Source organism: Electrophorus electricus, chromosome 2 (genome assembly GCF_013358815.1).
Source record: "Electrophorus electricus isolate fEleEle1 chromosome 2, fEleEle1.pri, whole genome shotgun sequence".
Taxonomy (NCBI): Eukaryota; Metazoa; Chordata; class Actinopteri; order Gymnotiformes; family Gymnotidae; genus Electrophorus; species Electrophorus electricus.
The window spans coordinates 15,056,501-15,075,821 of record NC_049536.1 but is presented as its reverse complement, the minus strand read 5'-3'; the positions used below and the strand labels follow the sequence as shown (position 1 = coordinate 15,075,821).

The following is a 19,321-nucleotide window of genomic DNA, read 5'->3' as shown; positions in this document are numbered from 1 at the left end:
TTGTAGTCAGAAAAGCTCTAGTGAATTTAGTTGCAAAGGGAAGGTATTTGTAGAGTTCGAGGAGGATGAGTGCGAGAGAAGTGGAACAGGGAGGGGAAGCAGGGTGTATGTTAGTGTGTAATAAAAGGTTAAAGGAGTGATAAGAGTTGGTTGGGAGCAGCTGGAGATTAGCCAATTGCTACAGGTGATCAGAGGTTCTTGGACAATCACTTTATGAAAATAAGGAGTGCTGCTCAAGGACAGAAGAGGAGTAAAGAGTCCAAAATCATCAGATTAGCAGCAACATGGACAGTCCATATCTAATATGATCTTCTTCCTCGACTAACATGGCGATTTTTTACTAAAACAAGAATTTGATTCTTACACATTTCTGTTGTTTGCCTTATTGCCTAGCCCTAGTCTGTCTTTGCCTGGTTTATGCCCTCCTGTAGGGCTACACCAATAGACTATTTTAGTAATCAAGTATTCTAGAAATACTTTTTCTTTATTCAAGTTCAACAGTAAATATTCAAAAGAGAATATAAGACAGGTCTCTTAAAATGAACAACTAATCAACATTTTTATTATTTAGATTGCATACAGCATCTGTCAACACTAAACCTAATTTAGATTACTTAAGTCTAAATATTTTAAAAGGTATCCACTTTTTTATTCCTTGAAAAAAGAGCAATGTTTCATTATACTGATATACTGTGTATTTCACAACATGTGTATGGAATGGGCTGCCCACAAGCATTGGTATCCTAATTTTTACAATGAAAGAAATAAGGATAAGAAGGCTGGTTTCAAAGGAAATGCTGATTTAAAATACTGACATCACATTAATTTAGGATGATGTAGCAAAAATATTCACATCTAAAATATGCATAGGCGTATTCTTTTAAATAATTCACATTTGTGTTAACATTCCTAAACATAGTATGAGTATGGAGGGCAATATATTGTAAATCATTTTTATGTAGTTATTCCTTACAACAGATCTTAAATATATACCCTTGATTTTCAGAACATGCAGAAAGCCAAGGATGATGGCTGTCCAGCTGCCCAGTGGGTCTGGTTCCTCCCAAACCTTCATCCTGGTTTTGCAGTTTACAGGGAGTTTGTCATTCTTATATTGTATTATTAAAATAATAACAAATATGATGCTGATGATGATTATTAATTTTATTTATTATTATTACTACTAGTAGTAAGAGGAGTAGTGTTAGTAGAAGTAGTACTCTACTACTACTACTAGTACTAATACAGTTCCATTTGCGACACCAAATTGCATCAATCATTTGAGACAAGCAAAGACAGAAGCAGGATATTTGTAAAGTAGTTTGCTGCTGAACTGTTTCCCAGCCACATTAGTTTGACTGCAGGCTATACACCCAAAATGACAGAAATTCTATGACAAGACAGAAATCACCTAGTACAAGATGTGTTACCAGTTGTCCATAGAGCTATATGTAACTTCAAAGTATGGATATTTATTAAAAGACCAATATATAGTGTATGATGTATACACTGGTATATCCAGTATGTAATTTCCAAACATCAGAAATCACACTTTTTCACTTATTGAAATCTGTTGGATATGATGGCATCTCAGTGTCTTAGCTTGTTTAAAACAAATCAACATTTAAACCATTTTCAAAATGTTCTTGTTTTTGATTATGTAGAAAATAAAAGTCCACTGCAAAACCAGCAACACTAGCTTGAATAAAGACTATAGTTATAAATCTTACTTTTTATTTATTGACTTATTTAAGATTTAGGATCAAATCATCCAAAGTCTTACTTTTCATCAAAATTTAATTATAGTTTTACTTTTTACATTTACATTTACATTTACATTTACGGCATTTAGCAGACGCTTTTATCCATTTACGGGATTTAGCAGACGCTCTTATCCAGAGCGACTTACTATGATATTACATTTTACAAATGTAATATCATAGTCAACTCATAAATGTCCCCTATTTGACATCAGATTGACTAATATGTTCTATAAATTTGTGTTTATTATTAATTAGCTAGCTAATCAGTAGCACTAAAAGAGTCAATTAGCATACTTTGCCTTGCATTAAATTCACAGCATCATTTAATTCATTTTTTCTTTCTCACTTTTTGTACAGCCATTTACTGGTTTCCTGTGTTGGCTTTTATTTTCATGGAAAAGCCACATGACTTTCCAGTAACTATTGCTCATTTCACAGAGCTTCTCATTTATCTATGATCATGTGACAGTTGTGTACACAAGTGCTCAGTTTCAGTTGGTTCCTCTTCCTTTTTTTCACCTACTTCTTCCTTGGTAGAGAGAGTAGAGCTCTCCATCATCACTGACCCTTCTCCTCTCCCTGTGGTGTAAACCCTCCACCAAACCTTGGGCAGATCAGTGTTCAATTCTTACACTGGGCGATTTGAGGGGCCTGAACCTTTCCCTTTCTTTTGGGGAAAATGTTGTGTGCCTATAAACCTGTTCTGTCTGGTTGGATGCGGACCGCTCTCCTTCTCACTCTTTGTCTTTCTGTTTAATTTGAGTTGCTATGTGTCTAAGCACTTTACCTTTCCACTTTAATTTATCGAATCTACAATCACTTCTTATTGCATTTAGTGTAGGAGAGTTTTGTCTTCTGATTTCTCAATCAGGTTAATATCTCTTTTTTTGGTTCCCTCTCCTTCCCCTGTATATATCTGCAACTGAGCCTGTCTTGATGGGTTTCCACTTTTACCTCACAAATGTGGTAAAAAAAAAAACAATCTATGGGCAGCGCTCACGCTGGTCTTCCTGGGGTTGTTACCCCATTGCAGCATAACTCTCTCAGTGTGTTAAAACACTAGTATTAATGTTATCACTGCAGAAATGCAGCAATGAAAATGATGAGATCAATACAAATATGAAACAAAACCACTCCTGTCATTTCATCATCTGGCAAGGTGAAATCAAATTTGAATCAAATTTGAATCAAATTTGCTTAAGACTGGAGCATTTATACAAATTCTAAAACAAACCTCATATTTAATAAACGCAAACAAAGAAGCAAACAACCCACAGACAAAGTCAGCATTCGATAGATGGTGCGGCTATTGTGACATTTCCTTGTAAAGTTCATGAGACATATTACTATAAATTTTTGAAACTGTCTAAGCTTGTTTTTAAAGTTTGAGGAGATAATTTACAGAATGTTAAGAGTGCAGATTCAAGCATAAGCTCAGGTCTTTTCTAGATCACCCCTTCTTTACTAACAATTCTGTATACAAGTTGATATTTTACATGATCTATCAAAGTTTTAGGTAAGGCTTCTTTCAGTCAAAATGTTACTACACCAACCAAATCTGATGAACCCCTGTAGAGCTTTTGGGAGTTTGATTTGCTGCTTCATGCTTGGCCCTTTGTCGAGGAACACTAGTCTGAGGTCTGGCAGGAAGGGCAAGGGTGCCTGAAACATGAGCATGTGTCGACAAATTTTATAATGAAGTTAACGAACCAAACTGCCTAGGCAAACGGGTCAGATTTGATCTTGAATTCTGATGTTTAAATGAGTCTACAGTATTGTTATGAGTGGAGAGGTTTGCTAAAGACGTCATTGAGCCAAATCCTTTAGATGATCTCTTCAAAACTGGCCTTTCAGTCTTTGAGCTGTTGGCAAATTTTCTGCATGGGAAGGGCACGGACAGCTGCTTGAAACCCGACATGTGGGGTGAGTGTCGGGAAACAAGAAGTGGGGCCAGTTGTTTTGGGGCAGCTGGCACGGTAGTGACATGCACATCGTTATAATGAATTAAGTACTCTGGGTAGACTTGATGCTTCTCAAATATGACAAATATGGAGGGGTTGTTAATGTCATCTACACAGCTGTCATAGAAGATGCTGTCTTCTCCATCTTTCAGGGGAGGGCGGAGGTAGCTGGAATGTCCAGTAGTGTACTCTCCTACCAGTACCCGGCAAACAAACATACACCGCATCCCAGACTTGTCAGTGTAGCTGTGGGAGTACTTGGCATCCCTGGCAAAATAACTTCCTGTAACAAAAAATGTAGGTGAGATGTTCCTTTCAGTTTTCTTTATATTTCACAAAAGGTAATATAATTATATATGTATATAATACAAAAGGTATTAATAGGGAGTCGCAAAAGACAAATGAGGCAAATCTGCTGAATTATATCTGAGCTGATTATTTCACCATAAACAGTACCAACTTTATATAAACAATAACTGTTTTCTAAAAATAGTTGATCTAAGAACAAAATGTCTCTTTGACCGATCTTAACTAAACATTTCAAAATAAATGCTAAAATTGCATGTCTTTGGAGAGAGGGCATGGGATTGAAGGGAGGCAGTGGACTTCTGTGTCTAAGTCTGGGAGAATATAGCAAGAACTATACCACTGAAAACTTAAACACTAAAAGGCCACGGAACTGCAGTTTTGTCCCTATGAGATTCAAATTAATAATCAAATGAGAAACAACAATTTTATAGCTATTACAATATAAAATCAGTTAAATATTTTTTTGTGCAATTGTGGGTATATTACATCTTTCAAACAAATGTTGTCAGATTTTGAGCCCACCTTTCCCATAAGCTGTACCATGAACTCCACAGATCCTCCAGTCAAAGTTCTGCCGGCAAATGGCATCAGTGTGTTTGGACTCGGTGCCATGGAACAGAAGTCTCTGGTTTTCTTGGCCTGCAGTTCTCTTTCGCATCACACCACCTTGCCTGTAAGAGCCACATAAAAGACCCTTAATATCATGAATCAAAGAAATGAGACTATATTCTACATTTTGTTGTTGCAGACATGTGATGATGAAACACAAGCAATCAATCAGTCTGATTGAGTAAAACATCCTGTCCCAATCCTGTACTGCACAGTTTAATGTTTCTTCTGCTGTTCTATGCCTGATATATCTTAGAAATAGCACACTGATATCTGAATGATCAATTATAGGTCTAATCAGAAAACACTAAACTGTGGATGGCAGGGAGCAGTAAACGTTATGATACAGAAATGAAAAGTGGGAAAAAAGAGATCTGTGTTTTGTGGACCATGTAACATACCATTGGAAAACGTCCCATAAACCCCGGTTCTGTACCCTCTCGATGCTCTTCACATTAAAAGCAGACATTGTCTGCTTAAAAAGATTGTGAATTTTCTTATACTCATCAGAAATGCTGTGTAAGGGAACTCTCTGGAAAGAAAACATTACAGTTGATACACAATTGGTATTTTTTATAGGATAATTTTTGGACATAAACATACTGTAATATTAAAGTTTACATCAACTGTTGTTTATTTCATTTTCTTAATAAAATACCTAACATAAGATGGTTGCACAGAGTTGACTTATTATACTTGTCTATATACTGTATATTATACTATATCTAGAATTAAAGGTACTAAACTAAGCAAGAACTATGTCAGAATTTATGTTGAACGCAGGCTTTAATTAATAGTCACATACTCAACTAGTGTTTTGTAGTATTGAATAATAAATTGAGTCTGTAATAAAACAATTTAATTAACTGTATTCATTTTTTTTGCATGTATATTTGTGTTTTTAACTGCTCATTTTCAAGTTTTGGTTTCTACCATTCAGTCCCATGATTAAAATTAAAATATATATAAACTAAAAATATATTATCAAGGCATTTAGAATTTCTGGTTTATTAAATGAGTTACCTTGAAACCAGATTCAGGTATACTGGTTTTATCCCAATAATGAGGCAAACATTTGTGATTTTGTGGCCCCCAGACATCCTTTTGGCTAAGAAAAGAAAAATTATATCATTTTTACAAGGCCGCATTCTATAATCTTTTGACAGTGGTAGTGAACACAAAAATCAGTGCATTAAGCATAACCTTTTATGCCTTATTTTTACTTATTACTCAATCTGGATCTCACCTTCAGATACTGTTTAAGAATAAAAATATTAACACAATATTAACACAATATTAATACAATAATAATTAACGTTAATTGATATTTGCTGTATTTTGTAAGCTTCTTCTTGATGGATTTTGTGGTGTAACAGAAATTACCTTGTTTTGACTTTGTGTACCTCCTCTGCTGAGAGAAAGAATGGTCTCCTCCTAACCAACCTTTTCGTGCCGATCTGTTTGTTAGACTGCATCATGTCTGCAGAAAGAAAGAATAAAAAAGTCAAATGTAAAATGTAAAATGTTTTTTAAACATGGCAGATAAAATGAAAAGCAAATGAATACCACCACAACCTTGTATGTTGATCTCATAAGAGTGTTGGTCTGTTGTGAATTCAGCTGTAGTACTACTGCATTCTTGGTATTTCCTCTCTAAGTCCTCACTGGTGATGGAAGATACATGGTGTGCCCCTCGCTGCTAGTTATGTTCAAAAATACATATTTTACACATTTTCTATTTACAGGAATTATAACTGAGAGTCATAAGAGTTATATAATATTACGTTAGGATGGTGTGAATAACTACTCACGGATGATCCATACTGGATCCAATTCCCATTTTCATCCTCCCAGTACCAGATCCAGGAGGTGGTAAGGATAAAAGCTGGAAACAGTACTGATGAAGGAGTGGCGAGACGGCGGACTTTTACAGAACCCTGAGTCATGGTATCGAAGTGAACAGGTATATGACCATCACTAGAAAATATAGGAAAAAAAAGACAAAAGTAAGGAATTAATGCATTATGTCCAGCACAAGCATTTAGAGACCAGCATTCACAGCTTTGTTTTCTAAAACAGAAGTACCCAACATCACCCCTGTAGTTGATCTTCTGTTCTTGAATATTTAATACTATTAGATATGTGTAACTTTCATGTAATTTGGGAAAAACATGAATGCTAATATGAATGCCTATAATAGACACAATGCATTTATATATTATTTCTTCTATGTCATGTGTATGGTTCTAGTTGTTATGTATAGACTTATTGCCTATATTTTTCCTTTCTCCCTATTTCTATGTGCCCTCTCCAGGTGTGTTGGCTTAGCCTTCCCAATGAGATAAGAGCCACTTGCCATTTAGGTCCCTGCTGATGTAATAATGGGTGGAGTCTTAAAAACTAATTTTACTTCTTGGACTGCCACTGATGTTAGTTTTTGGGCTATATTTGTATCAGCTGCCAGTCGAATTACTGAAAATGACTGAGCTTTGTGTCACCTGCGTGTGTCAAACTCCATGTAAATGTTTTGGGTTTTTTGTACTAGGGAAGAGCTGGGACTTCTTTGTTTTCTTTTTTTTCTATTTAGTATTAGAGATAATGTGCTTTTATTTTGCATGGTTTGTTTTCTTGTGCTGTCCATAGTTTGTCTTTCCCAGAGTGGTCTTGGTTTAACATAACACAGTGCTTAAATCAAAACTGATTAAATAGAAGAAATAGAAGTGTAACATAGTGATGATGTTAATAAAACAGACCAAAGGTTCATCCTTGTATGTTCCATTACCTGCCCATCCCCCTGGTCCTCAAAAAATGTCATTATTGATCGCACATCTGCCTAGAAAAAAGTGGGGTCATATTATATTACCATATTCACCTGTATGTCTTAGTGGGATCACAGAATGCTCTTTCAACTTGTTCATTATCTGGCAGAAGTTTCCAGTTGTTTCCATCTCTCACCTCCCACTTAAAGGGCAAATGGAAATGGACTTTCTGGCATCTATCTGTAAAAACCACAGTGACTTTTATGCCTTTAAACTACCATATATAATGTGTATTGCACACAGTATGTTATTCATGGACCATTCTAGGCTTTTTGTGACATTACTTCCTTGCTTGCAGAAACCTTTGATGTAGTACAGGCATATCTCACATTTCTCTGTGGGATGTAAAAACCAAAGAGTCAATCAGCACCTGCCTCTTGATTTGTGAACTTTAGTATGTTCTATAAATAAACCAATTGTTCATAATATGACATCACATTGTAATACCTGGCGAAGTGGCTGGAGTGTTGCTGTAGCTAATTCGATTAGCATCCCTGATTGTAAGCATATTCTTGTAAGCTGGCAGCAAGGACCCCATCAGCTGACTGGGCACTCCCTTGGCCTGGAGGGTTTTCATTGGGTGAGGCTCGTAGAAGTCATGGGATCGACTGCACTTAGTGCCCTCGCAGATCCCTCTGATGTAGTTTTCACAGACATGGAGTCTGTTGCAGGCCTCTTTATCAGGACAGTTTCCATACTCACCACTGCCTCTGTTATATGTGAAGCACACCTGGGAGTACATATGATCAGTTCTTTCTAACGTCATGTTCAACCGATTTACAATTAGGTGGTTTTTACTCTCAAGCATTCTGTACTCCAGTGAGGGCAGTAGGAAGAGTAACGAATGCAGTTTGGAATGATAAAGAAAAAGACATTTAGCAGAGAGCAGAAATATTTAAGCAAAGCAGGCAATATTTAAAAATTAAAAATGGGATAAGACATACACCTTCATAGAGAGGAATCCTTTATTTCCTTCCTTTCTGTTTCATGGTGTCATTTTCTGTTTGGGTTCGCTTATTCTTGTTATTTATCTAAGGGTTACACCTATTTATTTGAAGTGCATTTTGAAGTATGGTTCAGTGCATAGCACACTTCTTAGGTCTTTCTCAAGCCAGTACTCTATTTACAAGTGAAAAAAAAGGGCTGTACATTGTTATACTGTAGTTAACAGTATGGTTGGTGCTATCTTGTTCTCTATTGCATTTCTTTTTCTATGTGTCACTAATCCCTGCTACAGGCCTAGAGGGTGATAAAATATGGGATGAAAGAAATTCAGGTGTGGCTGATTAGGGGCGAACACCTTTCCTATGTTCCAACACTGGTTATATGTTCACCCAGTGGTTTTCTTTTTAATGTTTATTTGCTTTGGCATAACACTGGATTTGTTTCTCTTTGAAATAAATCAGCCCATCAAGTATAATTTCACTTTCTTCACTAACCAAACAGAATTGTAGGACACCTTTTAGTCAGTAAACAAAATGAACTCAGGAAATCTGCTGCAACATTCAATACACCATCTCTTTCACATATTTAATATTTACTTGAACACTGTGATACTATTCTAAAACATTCCTGAGGTCTATCTCTTGATATGCAGTGTGTCCAGGCCCAACATTTTAACTAGATTTAACCAAACAGCAAATAGTAATTTGGCCAGTCAAACAAATAAATAAAAATAAGTAAATAGATTTTAAAAAACCTATCTTAGCTCCATGTTTCCAAAGAAAATCAGTATACTACATTAAGTCTTACTGGTGGCAGAAGGGTAGTGTCATTCTGGAGAAGTATAATGCACAGTTCACTGCGGTCCATGTGCATCAGGTTGTGTTGGTGAAGCACATTGACGTTATGTCCTAGGTAAAGGTCATGGCAGAATCGGCACCCTCTCCTGGTCAGAGGGATATTGATTTGAAACATAATTACTGAATTCCTATATATCACTGGATTAATAAACTGTATAAGCAAAATCCTTGATAAGACTCTCTGGAATGATACCTACTGATAACTATAAATGGCAAACTTGACAGCAGAATGTGTTTGAAGCGCAAGCAGGCAACTTGGTAAATGTACAATGTTCTCCCTGCATCAAGCTTTACCCAATATTGGTAAAATGCCTGTGAAAGACCATATTACAAATAAACAAAAACACTTACCTTGATTTGATATATGGGCATTCTCCAAAGAGGTACAGTTTGCACAGGTGAAGGTTGCTGCAGTTTTCACAGTCCTTAACCCTACATAGTCTCAGCTTGGTCTTGGCGACCACAACTTTGTCTTCATCACCAGTGGTCACAAACATACTCGTGTCCTTAAGCACAGTCTCTACTTCATCATTTAAATTCAGTATTGATACTTGAAAATACAGATCCTTGAGCTCCATTCGCCCATCATGGGCACATAGAAGGCGATTAATAAGAGCTGCTGCCTGCATGACCACTGGATTTTGTTATTTCCTCTGTAATGTCCATCTGTCACTGTGTAGTGTAGGCTTCTCATTGTAAGGGGCGGGGAGGGCTGCATCCAGATTCACTTGTATTGTCCATTCTGGGTGTATACTTCACTTTGGAGGGAATTGCAATAGGAAACTGCAGCTTGGCGAGCATGTCAACTGCAATTTATTGAAGATTATATTTCATCATAGCAAAGGAAAAAATCAGACAGCAAAAATTTGTCCTGCTTGTTTATTTGTTTTGTTGGCCAAGCTTTTGCTAGTTTGAAAAGCTCCCTAGAAAGGAGGGAGTAAGGGAAGGATATATTGCAGTCTAAATGAGATGCAGCCCTGTGATTTACAAGGAAACAAAACTGATGCATGCCAAGAAAGGTGATTATGATCACCTTTTTTTTTTTTTTAAGTAGGATATAATTTACCTGGTACAAGATACGGTTCTGCACTTTGGAACACTTTAGAATCACACCTGCTGTGGTTTAATTATTAACAATCACTGGATAATACACTCAATAATAATGTTTCTCAACCCAGCCCTTGGGCCCTAACACACCACATTTTTGCTCTAACCAACCTTCCAGCAGGCCTGTGCCAGATATTCAGTACTCTTATTGGTTTTTTTCAAGCATACTTGGAGGTGGGTAAGAGCAAAAATGTGGATCTTCTGGTGTCTCCTAAGGACTGGGTGGAGAATAAAGCATGTGGTCTTTTATACTGTCTTTTTACCAGTTAGGATTAAAATGAGGACTAAGGTGGAATGGAGGTGAGGAGGAATGAGGAATGAGGACATATGCGAATCCAAGGCTGTCAGGACCACAGGGGTGAGCAGGCATTTGGCCCGCCACTTTACAAAGTACTGGGGTGACACCCCACCACGGTTAAAACGAGGTTGGTTTTATTTAGATAAGAAATAAATCTCCGCTCTCCTTCATCACTTGGAGCACTGACCTATAGGCCTTAACTGACCAATAGAGAGACTCGCAAAACCAATCAAAACCCACATTTCAACATGGGGTGGAACATCCAATTAAAAACTGAAAGCAGAGTGGTTGGACAGGAGCAGACTGCTGCAGCTAACTTGTCCAGTAAATCTTTTTACTTTGAAGCACTAACACACTTGTTGGCTGTTTGGATTATCACACTGTTATGCTTACTAAAGTTCTATTGCATTTCTTAATGCTGCATATTAAGATAGTATATAATATTCTTCACAGATGCTAGCTAGAAGTTAGCTATTTGAGGGCAGCACAAAGTCACAATTGTCATAACATTGTTCATGAAAAGGTGCATTGTTAGAACCTAAACTGCATGATACTGAAAACAAGGTTTAGTTTGTCAGTAAATACCATACATGTGCCAGATAGGTTTCGCTATTTGTCGATCAGAGAAGGAAAACATGAAAGAGATAACAAGCTAGCTTTCCCTGGTGATCTGGTCAGGTATGTTAGCCAGCTTGGTAGCGTGCTAATGCCACTTTAGTTTATTTCTTTCTTTATATATTTATTAGCACCGATAAGCACAACACACTTTTTAAATGAAAAAAAAAATGTGTAGCCTTTGTTACCGAAACTGTCACGGTATGGCCCCTCCCCCCCTCAAATGTCTCCGTGTGTGTGTGTGTGTGTGTGTGTCTGTCCGTATTGCCACGCCCTCTCGTGTTGTTCACCTGATCCTTGTGTAATTGTCATGCGTGTATATAAGTCTTGTGTCTTATCGTTGAGGTTGTCGGTGTTTGACCCAATTAGTCTGTGTTGAGACGTGTGTTACATGTGCAATAAAATGTACGTTTATGTTCAACGTGCCGTATCCTGCTTAACCCTCCATCTTTACAGAAACAAACTTTGTCACTTTGTTATTGTAAAATATAAAGTGCTGGATAATGTGTTTTGAGATTCTATAAATATGACTAATAGTGAAATTGACATACAAAAGGTTTTGAATATTTCAAGTTTTATATATATATATATATATATATATATATATATATATATATATATATATATATATATATATAATAGCATTACAATACATGTGATGAAAAGTAACATTTCAGTAACACATTTCACAGCACCACTTTTGGAAGTGTGGTGCTATGACTTTAAGAGAGTTTATCAGACAATTACAAACACAACCTGAGAAGCAAAGCTTAACACAATTACTAGGAATTTGTAAAGGTCATGATGAACATTTGTGAGTTCAAAGCTTTTGCAAAAACAAACACAAAGTATTTATGCCTGATCTAACAAGAGTTCCAATTATGAAGGAGTTAGTACTCCTTTAGAGTTTTTAAAGATTATAAATGGTTAATTTGCATTTACTAATAAATATTTGCTTATAGTCACCTTTTGGTTACATTTGTTATAAACTAAAAAACATCTGTTTTCAGTGTATGACTGTACTGTGTTACAGAGCTTATGACCTACTATACAAAATTTGTCTGTATTGTAAAAATTGTTTTTAAATCTTCTCAAATAATGTTAAGCGTTTAAAAGGAACATTCTATCATAAAATAAATGCTTTTCAATTTAACTATAAATCCCTTTAAAAAATGTTTTGGCAAACTTCATGCCATGCATTTTCTGGATCATGTGGTAATATGCTTGCCCAGCTCTGGAGCCCACTACCTTTCACTAAAGGACTTTATAGATACACTTTATAGATTTTGTGTATAACAAATGCAAATTGAATCTTAGAACAATTACCATACAATAATAAAATTACAATAATTCAACCATTTTTAGAATGACCATTCAGTCATTAATCATACAACTTAAATCTGATTTCACAATCTGATTTTTGTGCACGTTTGGGTGATGAAGGTTTTCTATACCCTGTTGCTTGCTGGGGGTTTGTGCTTACTCTTGGCCTTTGTGTGTTGTATAAAGAAGAGGAAATGGTATGGTTGAAGGAGAATCTTGAGGAGCTTGAAAAGGAGGAAGCAAGGTTAGAAGCTGAAGAACGACCATTGTATAAACTTAGGGTCTTGAAAAAATAATTGTCAAAATCATCAGCACCCAACTCTGAGCCGAGACTGCAGTCAGATAGTGATTTTTGCAAATCGTTGGCTAAGCTCTGAGATGTCGTAGTGGCAGAGTTAGAGTTATAAGATGACCCAGTGTTTAGGTCTTTAGCACCCTCAAAGTGAACTGCATAACCTGACAAGCTAGGCTTCACTGAGTTTACTGAGCCACCATAAGCACCAGTGAATGTGTCCTCCTTGTAGGTAATCAAGAATTCTGTGTAGACCTGGGGCCTTTCGAACACCACATAAATGGTGCGGTCCTGGACGTCATTCACGCAACTATCATAAGGTCCGCCTGCTCCATCTCGGGCTGGAGGTCGGCGATAGTGGGATTCTCCCTTAGTGTACTGTCCAACAAGTACCCTGCATGCAAACATGGATTTCCAACCACATTTATCAGTGTAACTATGGCAATATTTTGCATCTCTGGCAAAGTAACTGCCTGTAAAAAACAAACAAAAAAACGATATTATAAATGTGATGCAGCAATCAAACTGGCATCGTAGATGCAAAATCACTTTCTCACCTTGCCCATATACTGTTCCATTGGCTCCAGATACTCTCGTGTCAAAGTTCTCGCGGCATATAGCATCAATGAGTGAGGATTTGGTGCCATGGAATAACAAACGCTCCCCCTCACCATATTTCATGTCCTTGTTTGCTTTTTTCATTCGTGCCCTTTTTCTAAAAATATGAATAGGAAAAAAAGAAAGTTTCAGACTAATTTCAGTACAGTTAGTGCAACTCTGCCAACAAAGCCTACTAGTGAGATTTTAAATGGAAATGTGCCAGTGTATTTCATTAAAATTTGAAAGCAATTGTTGGAACTGAAATAACGTTCCTTTTGATGTTAGTATAATGTGCTACACACGTCTGAAAATCCTCCCACAATTCCTTGTTCTGGACCCTTTCTATTCTTAAAATGCTGTACTTCAAAGCCTTCTTGAAATGTTCCTGCACTCTAATGTAATCCTTGTCTGAAGGACTGAGAAGGACTCTCTGTAATTAAATTTAAAAATGAGCAGTTAGTTAGCAACAAGACAAACAAGCAAAGTTCAGATACAATCTCCATTAAAATACACAAATACATATAAATATTACCAATAAGATGTACACAATACATGTACCTCCAAATTTGCAGTAGCCTTTGATAAATGAGAGGCAAATAATGTTTTCTGTAATAAAAGAACAGAGGCAGTGCACACAGTAATTACATGTTTTATGTCTGTATAATAATACACTGTTTGTTTTTTTGTTGTATAAACAAAAGCTTAATCTTCATTTTATGTAATGTTTAATCAAAGATTTAGGGTCATCAAACATGTCTAACAATGCTAGAATAAAATAATACATGAAAGGAACACATCATGAATATTCTGTTGTTACCTGCATAACTCTTTAAGGACTCTGGCACTTTGCCCTTGTTTCTGGACTTGGTGTTGTCTTTGACAGTTTCATCCCTGGCAGTGTTGCGGTGCCTCAGAGCCAGAATATTCCGATAGACCAAATAGAGAGACCCCATCAGCTGACTGGGCACTCCCTTGCCCTGGAGGGTTTTCATTGGATGAGGCTCGTAGAAGTCGTGGGATCGACTGCACTCAGTGTCCTCACAGATCCCTCTGATGTAGTTTTCACAGACATGGAGTCTGTTGCACGCTTCTTTATCAGGATAGTTTCCATACTCACCACTACCTTTGTTATAGGACACACAAACCTGCAAGTCAATGGTTAATAGAATGGTTCTGTCAAAAATGCTAATTTTGAAAGTGAGTTGCCACTACATAGATTTAAGCAAACACATAAAACTAGGTTTGGTTAATTGCTAGAGGGATGTGTGTACCCAAATTTCAGGAGGGAGTAGATTTGTAAAACTATTAAGTAATTAACATCACAAGCAGGATTTTATTATTAGACTATTTTAAAAGGAAGGCCCATGATTTTTTTAGATGTATTTTGTTGCCAGACTACCTGGCTAGCATGTGTAGTGGAAGCATTTTCACTTCCTGCCTGAGTCCCAATGTTGAAACACGCTTGACAAGGAATCTAGGTAACCACATTTCAGTTTAGATAACAAACGGTGGTGCATTTGTGGTAAATAACCTCAATTCCCAGTAGTTACAGAGGCAAGAGGTAGGTGTGTGAACATACTTTAGTTTCATGTGGGTGTAGTGATATTGTAATATGAAGGGATGCAAGATTAATGATTAATTGTGGTTATATTCTTATCTTGGTAGGCAGCTCTATAGCCACTTTTCAATCTAGCTAACAACAGCTGGCAAGCAGTGAGTAATACTAGGCACAGTGAGTAATAATAGCCACCCTCCTGGCGTCCCTGTTGTCATGGTTTCCCTGTCTTCTGTTTTCCTGCACTCCCTGCCTTAGTTTCTTTTCTCTGCCCCTCATTGATTTTCCACACCTGTCCCTCGTTAAGTTCATGTATTTAAACCACGTCTTGTTCCCTGTGTTTTTGCTGGTCTTTGAGTTATTGTAAGTGGTTAGTTCATTGTGTTTGCATGTTTATTCTTATGGTGGTTTCTTTGTACTCTGTGTCTTTGTGTTCAGCTAGACTCTGTGTTTCCTAGTTTATGTTATAGCCTGCTCCCGTTTGCTTCCGTGTGTTTATTTTGAGCCTCTGTGTTTTGTTACTCGTGCATCCTAGCCCTCATCCCATTTAATCATGTATCCCCATGCTTTCCATGTCGGCACTTTGACCCTGGACTGCTTTAACGACACTGATTCTGGATTTGCCCCAATTCAATCTCGCTCCTCTCCGCACATGCGTTCGCCTCCTTAACGCTCCACGTTACAGTGATATGCATGTATTTGCTGTGTCTGCTTTCAAACTAACTGCCATTGTTCATTGAGTAATTGTAGTTAAACACAAAACTATGCATAACCATGGTGAATTTTATTTGACCAACATGTTTCTGGAAATGACAGTCACAAGTGACAAAAGATAAAGACTTTGAGAAGTTAATGATACACCCAACCAAGTGCATTCTTTGGAGATGGTTTATGTTGAATAAACCATTCTCCCTAGATGTGACTGCTAAAACCTTTTTGAGTTTCCTGGTCAAGGCTAAAAGAACACTAATATCCAGCACAGCACAAATAATTTTGTTCAAGGTATTTAAGAGAAATGTAAAAACATAGAAACAGTTAATATTTTCTCTCTGTAGCACATCTTACCATCTTTTGTCACTTATGTCATTTCTAGCCAGAACAAAAGCTACTGGTCAACTAAAAATGTACTATAAATCAAATGGATTTGAATGCCATGCCATGGATATGAATCATGTTGGGCTTACCTGTACATATTTAGCTAGCAAACTAGGTATCTAGCTAGCTAAGTTAGTAGTACACACAAAGGGGTATAACAACATATTTATGTAAATGGTGGATTCCAGCTAAGAATGATTATTTTAACTAATAAAATGTGGGATCATCCAACCATTTAAAAAATTCTAAAAATATAACTATGACACTGTTAAAGTGTGACCCAGTTGTCACTTGTTTTATCAGAGAGTCCAAAGCAACTAAGAAACAACCCATGGCCTGTTCTTCACTAGAACTACATCACATGTGGTATAAAAATTATGTAAAATACACTGGGCAACATGACTTACTTGTTTAAAACAACTGGGAAAAAGCTCAATCCTCATAATAGCATTTATTTCCATATACACAAAGGCACTAGGAGCACTGCACATTTAATTGCAAAAGAAAACATGAACGAAATATCAATTTTTAAACTGAAAATGAAGAAAAAAGAATAAATAGCAGTGTCTTTATTTTCATTTACAAACTCAAATGTTTACAGTATAAACTGAAAATTGTTTACAGATTTAGCTTTTCTGTTGATCACTGAACTAATATTTAGTTGTATGATCTTTATTTCTGATAACTGCTTTACATCTGTGTGGCATGGAGTCAACTAACATCTGACACCTGCAAACAGATATTCCAGCCCAAACTGACTGGACTACATTCCACAGTTCTTCTGCATTTTTGGGTTTTGCATCAAAAACACCATTTCTGATGTCACTCCACAAATTCTCAATCGGATTTAGATTTGGGGATTGGGCTGGCCACTTCATAACAATCGATCTTGTTGGTCTGGAACCAGGATGTTGCCCGCTTGCTGGTGTGTTTGGGGCCGTTGTCCTGCTGAAACACCCATTTCAAGGGCATTTCTTCTTCAACATAAGGCAACATGACCTCTTCTAGTATTTTGACATATTCAAACTGGTCCATGGTGCCTGGTATGTGATAAATGGGTCCGACTCCAAAGTATGAGAAACATCCCCAAACGATTATGCTTGCACCTCCATGTTTTAGTCTTTACAGTGTACTGTGGCTTGAATTCAGTGTTTATGGGTTGTCTCACAAGCTGTCTGTGGCCTTTAGACCCAATAAGAACAATCTTGCTCTTATCTGTCCATAGAATGTGCTACTTCTCTTCAGGCCAGTCAGTGTGTTCTTTGGCAAACTGTAACCTTTTCAACACTGCTTTTTTTCAGTAAAGGTACTTTACAATGGTTTCTTGCAAATAGTTTGGCTTCACATAGGCATCTTCTGATTGTTACAATACTCACAGGTAACTGAAGATCTTCTTTGATTTCCCTGGAGCAGATCATTGGATGCTTCTTTGCCATTCTTGTTATTCTATGATCTACGCAGATGGTAGTATTTTTTTTCCTACGTGTTTCAGGTTTTGTTTGCCATTTTAAAGCATTAGAGATCATTTTAGCTGAGCAGCCAATTATTTTCTGCACTTCTTTATATGTTCAATCAACTTCTTGATCAAAGTTCTTTCTCCTTTGGTACAATGTCTGGAACTCACTGAGCAAGGGCTAAAACCAGCAGGTACAACATTTGCTGCCCTCCTTCTTTAAATAAGGGTCATAATTGACACCTGTTTCTTCATAGAATGAATGATCTCACTAATTGAACTCCACTGCTATTAATTTGAACATGCCCCTTTCATTAAATGAGTCAATTACACCCAATTAGCAGCATGCATGTCATGACTGTTGAATCTGTTGGTTGCCAACGTCTACACTTAGTCATGAATTTGTTCCCATGTTGTATCTTTTCTGCAAAAATCAGTAATTAAATACATCAGTGATGTTAGACCACTATTATTTTGCACATAACTGTATATAGTCTTGAAGCTGTCAATTGTTAGTGTTATTTTAGAGATAAAATGTAGAATATTTTGGGAGCACATGTGAGAACCCATCTGATAACAGGTTTTGGGCAGTAGGACGCTAGCATGTCTACTACTGCTACTGAGTGCTGATTGTTTGATGACCTGATGTTGGAGAATCACAAATGCCTTGCTGCCTAAAAAAAGAAAAAAAAGAAAAAAAAAAAGAAAAAAAAAAAAAAAAAAACATACAGGCAAGTTTTCTTTGCTATTTGTGACGCACACAAAAGTATGGTCACTTTTGGTCCAATTAATTTTCATTAAAAAAAACAAAAAAAAGAAACAAACTCATGAACATCTGTTTATGACAAACAGGGAAACCTTCTGTCCCACTAGAGGGTACTGAGATGGCAGACACGGCGAAGTAGCTGGGTAAAACACAAGAGTTGACCTTACTTTTCCAGTGGACATTTGTTTCTCAAAACTGTCAAAATGTACGTATTTCTGGCTCTGCAAAAAAAAGTGGTCAGAGCTATATCACACGAGACCAGATTGATTACAATATCATAGCCTAATAAGAATAAAAACAATAATAATTTAAATATAGTAATCTGAATAATACAAGTCATGTTTTACTATCTTAGACTACATCTTATCTTTAGTTTAAAGCGAATATATCTTTAACAGCTACCAAATGTACCCTAAAAATAAAGGAACGATGACAATCTCGTCTTCTTGACTTATCTACTGCATTCTCCCTAAATGTAAAATTTGCACAGGTGCAGATCTTTACAATTTTTCTGGCACTCTCGTGTCTTGCAAAGTTTCAGGTTAGTACTCACTATAATGTTTTTGCGACCGTTTCGTTGAATAACAGCAAAATATTCGCTATTCTGTAAGATACCATCCAAGTAATCTATTTCTGGCATGCAGGACGTAATTTCCAGAAGGCTGTTGTATTCGACAGACCCGTTGTTGTCACAACGGTTTTAAGAACAGAGTCGGTCGCCATCATTCGCCACGACGTCCAGAACAATAAAAACATTATGTGGTACACTGTGGCGCGTCCCCTTTTAAGATGAAACAGCGGAAAGGAAAACGAAACTAACAAGAGCTTTAAAAGGTTGCCAAATACTCGCGCACCATTCCCCGTGTTCCAACAAAAATAATTATCTTGACTGAAATTCCCTTTAGGTGTATTCCTCTTATATAAAATGATAATGCTTTTTGGATAGCAACTTAT

General features: G+C 36.8%; 1 protein-coding gene and 1 pseudogene across 1 annotated transcript; both read right to left on the bottom strand.

The window, feature by feature from the left end:
- Positions 1-3,275: 3,275 nt before the first annotated feature.
- LOC113587430 (protein mono-ADP-ribosyltransferase PARP12-like) lies at positions 3,276-9,892 on the bottom strand. The gene is made up of 13 exons (XM_035523788.1): positions 9,615-9,892; positions 9,214-9,349; positions 7,909-8,191; positions 7,746-7,796; positions 7,515-7,641; positions 6,454-6,619; positions 6,218-6,338; positions 6,026-6,122; positions 5,666-5,750; positions 5,044-5,174; positions 4,556-4,704; positions 3,535-4,007; positions 3,276-3,425 (listed from the first exon to the last, which is right to left on the bottom strand). Exons 1-13 carry the CDS (start codon positions 9,890-9,892, stop codon positions 3,276-3,278), a joined length of 2,247 nt encoding a protein of 748 aa, XP_035379681.1.
- A 2,772-nt stretch (positions 9,893-12,664) lies between these two features.
- LOC113587428 lies at positions 12,665-19,093 on the bottom strand (annotated as a pseudogene).
- Positions 19,094-19,321: the final 228 nt, after the last annotated feature.

Bases quoted from the DNA above. Each gene is read 5' to 3' on its own strand.
- LOC113587430 (XM_035523788.1), bottom strand. From the start codon at position 9,892: ATGCAGGCAGCAGCTCTTATTAATCGCCTTCTATGTGCCCATGATGGG. The intron at 6,123-6,217 runs GTTGTGGTGGTA...TTCTTTCTGCAG, and splicing joins TTATGAGATCAACATACAAG to ACATGATGCAGTCTAACAAA. The intron at 4,705-5,043 runs GTATGTTACATG...TGGCTCTTACAG, and splicing joins TTATGGGACGTTTTCCAATG to GCAAGGTGGTGTGATGCGAA.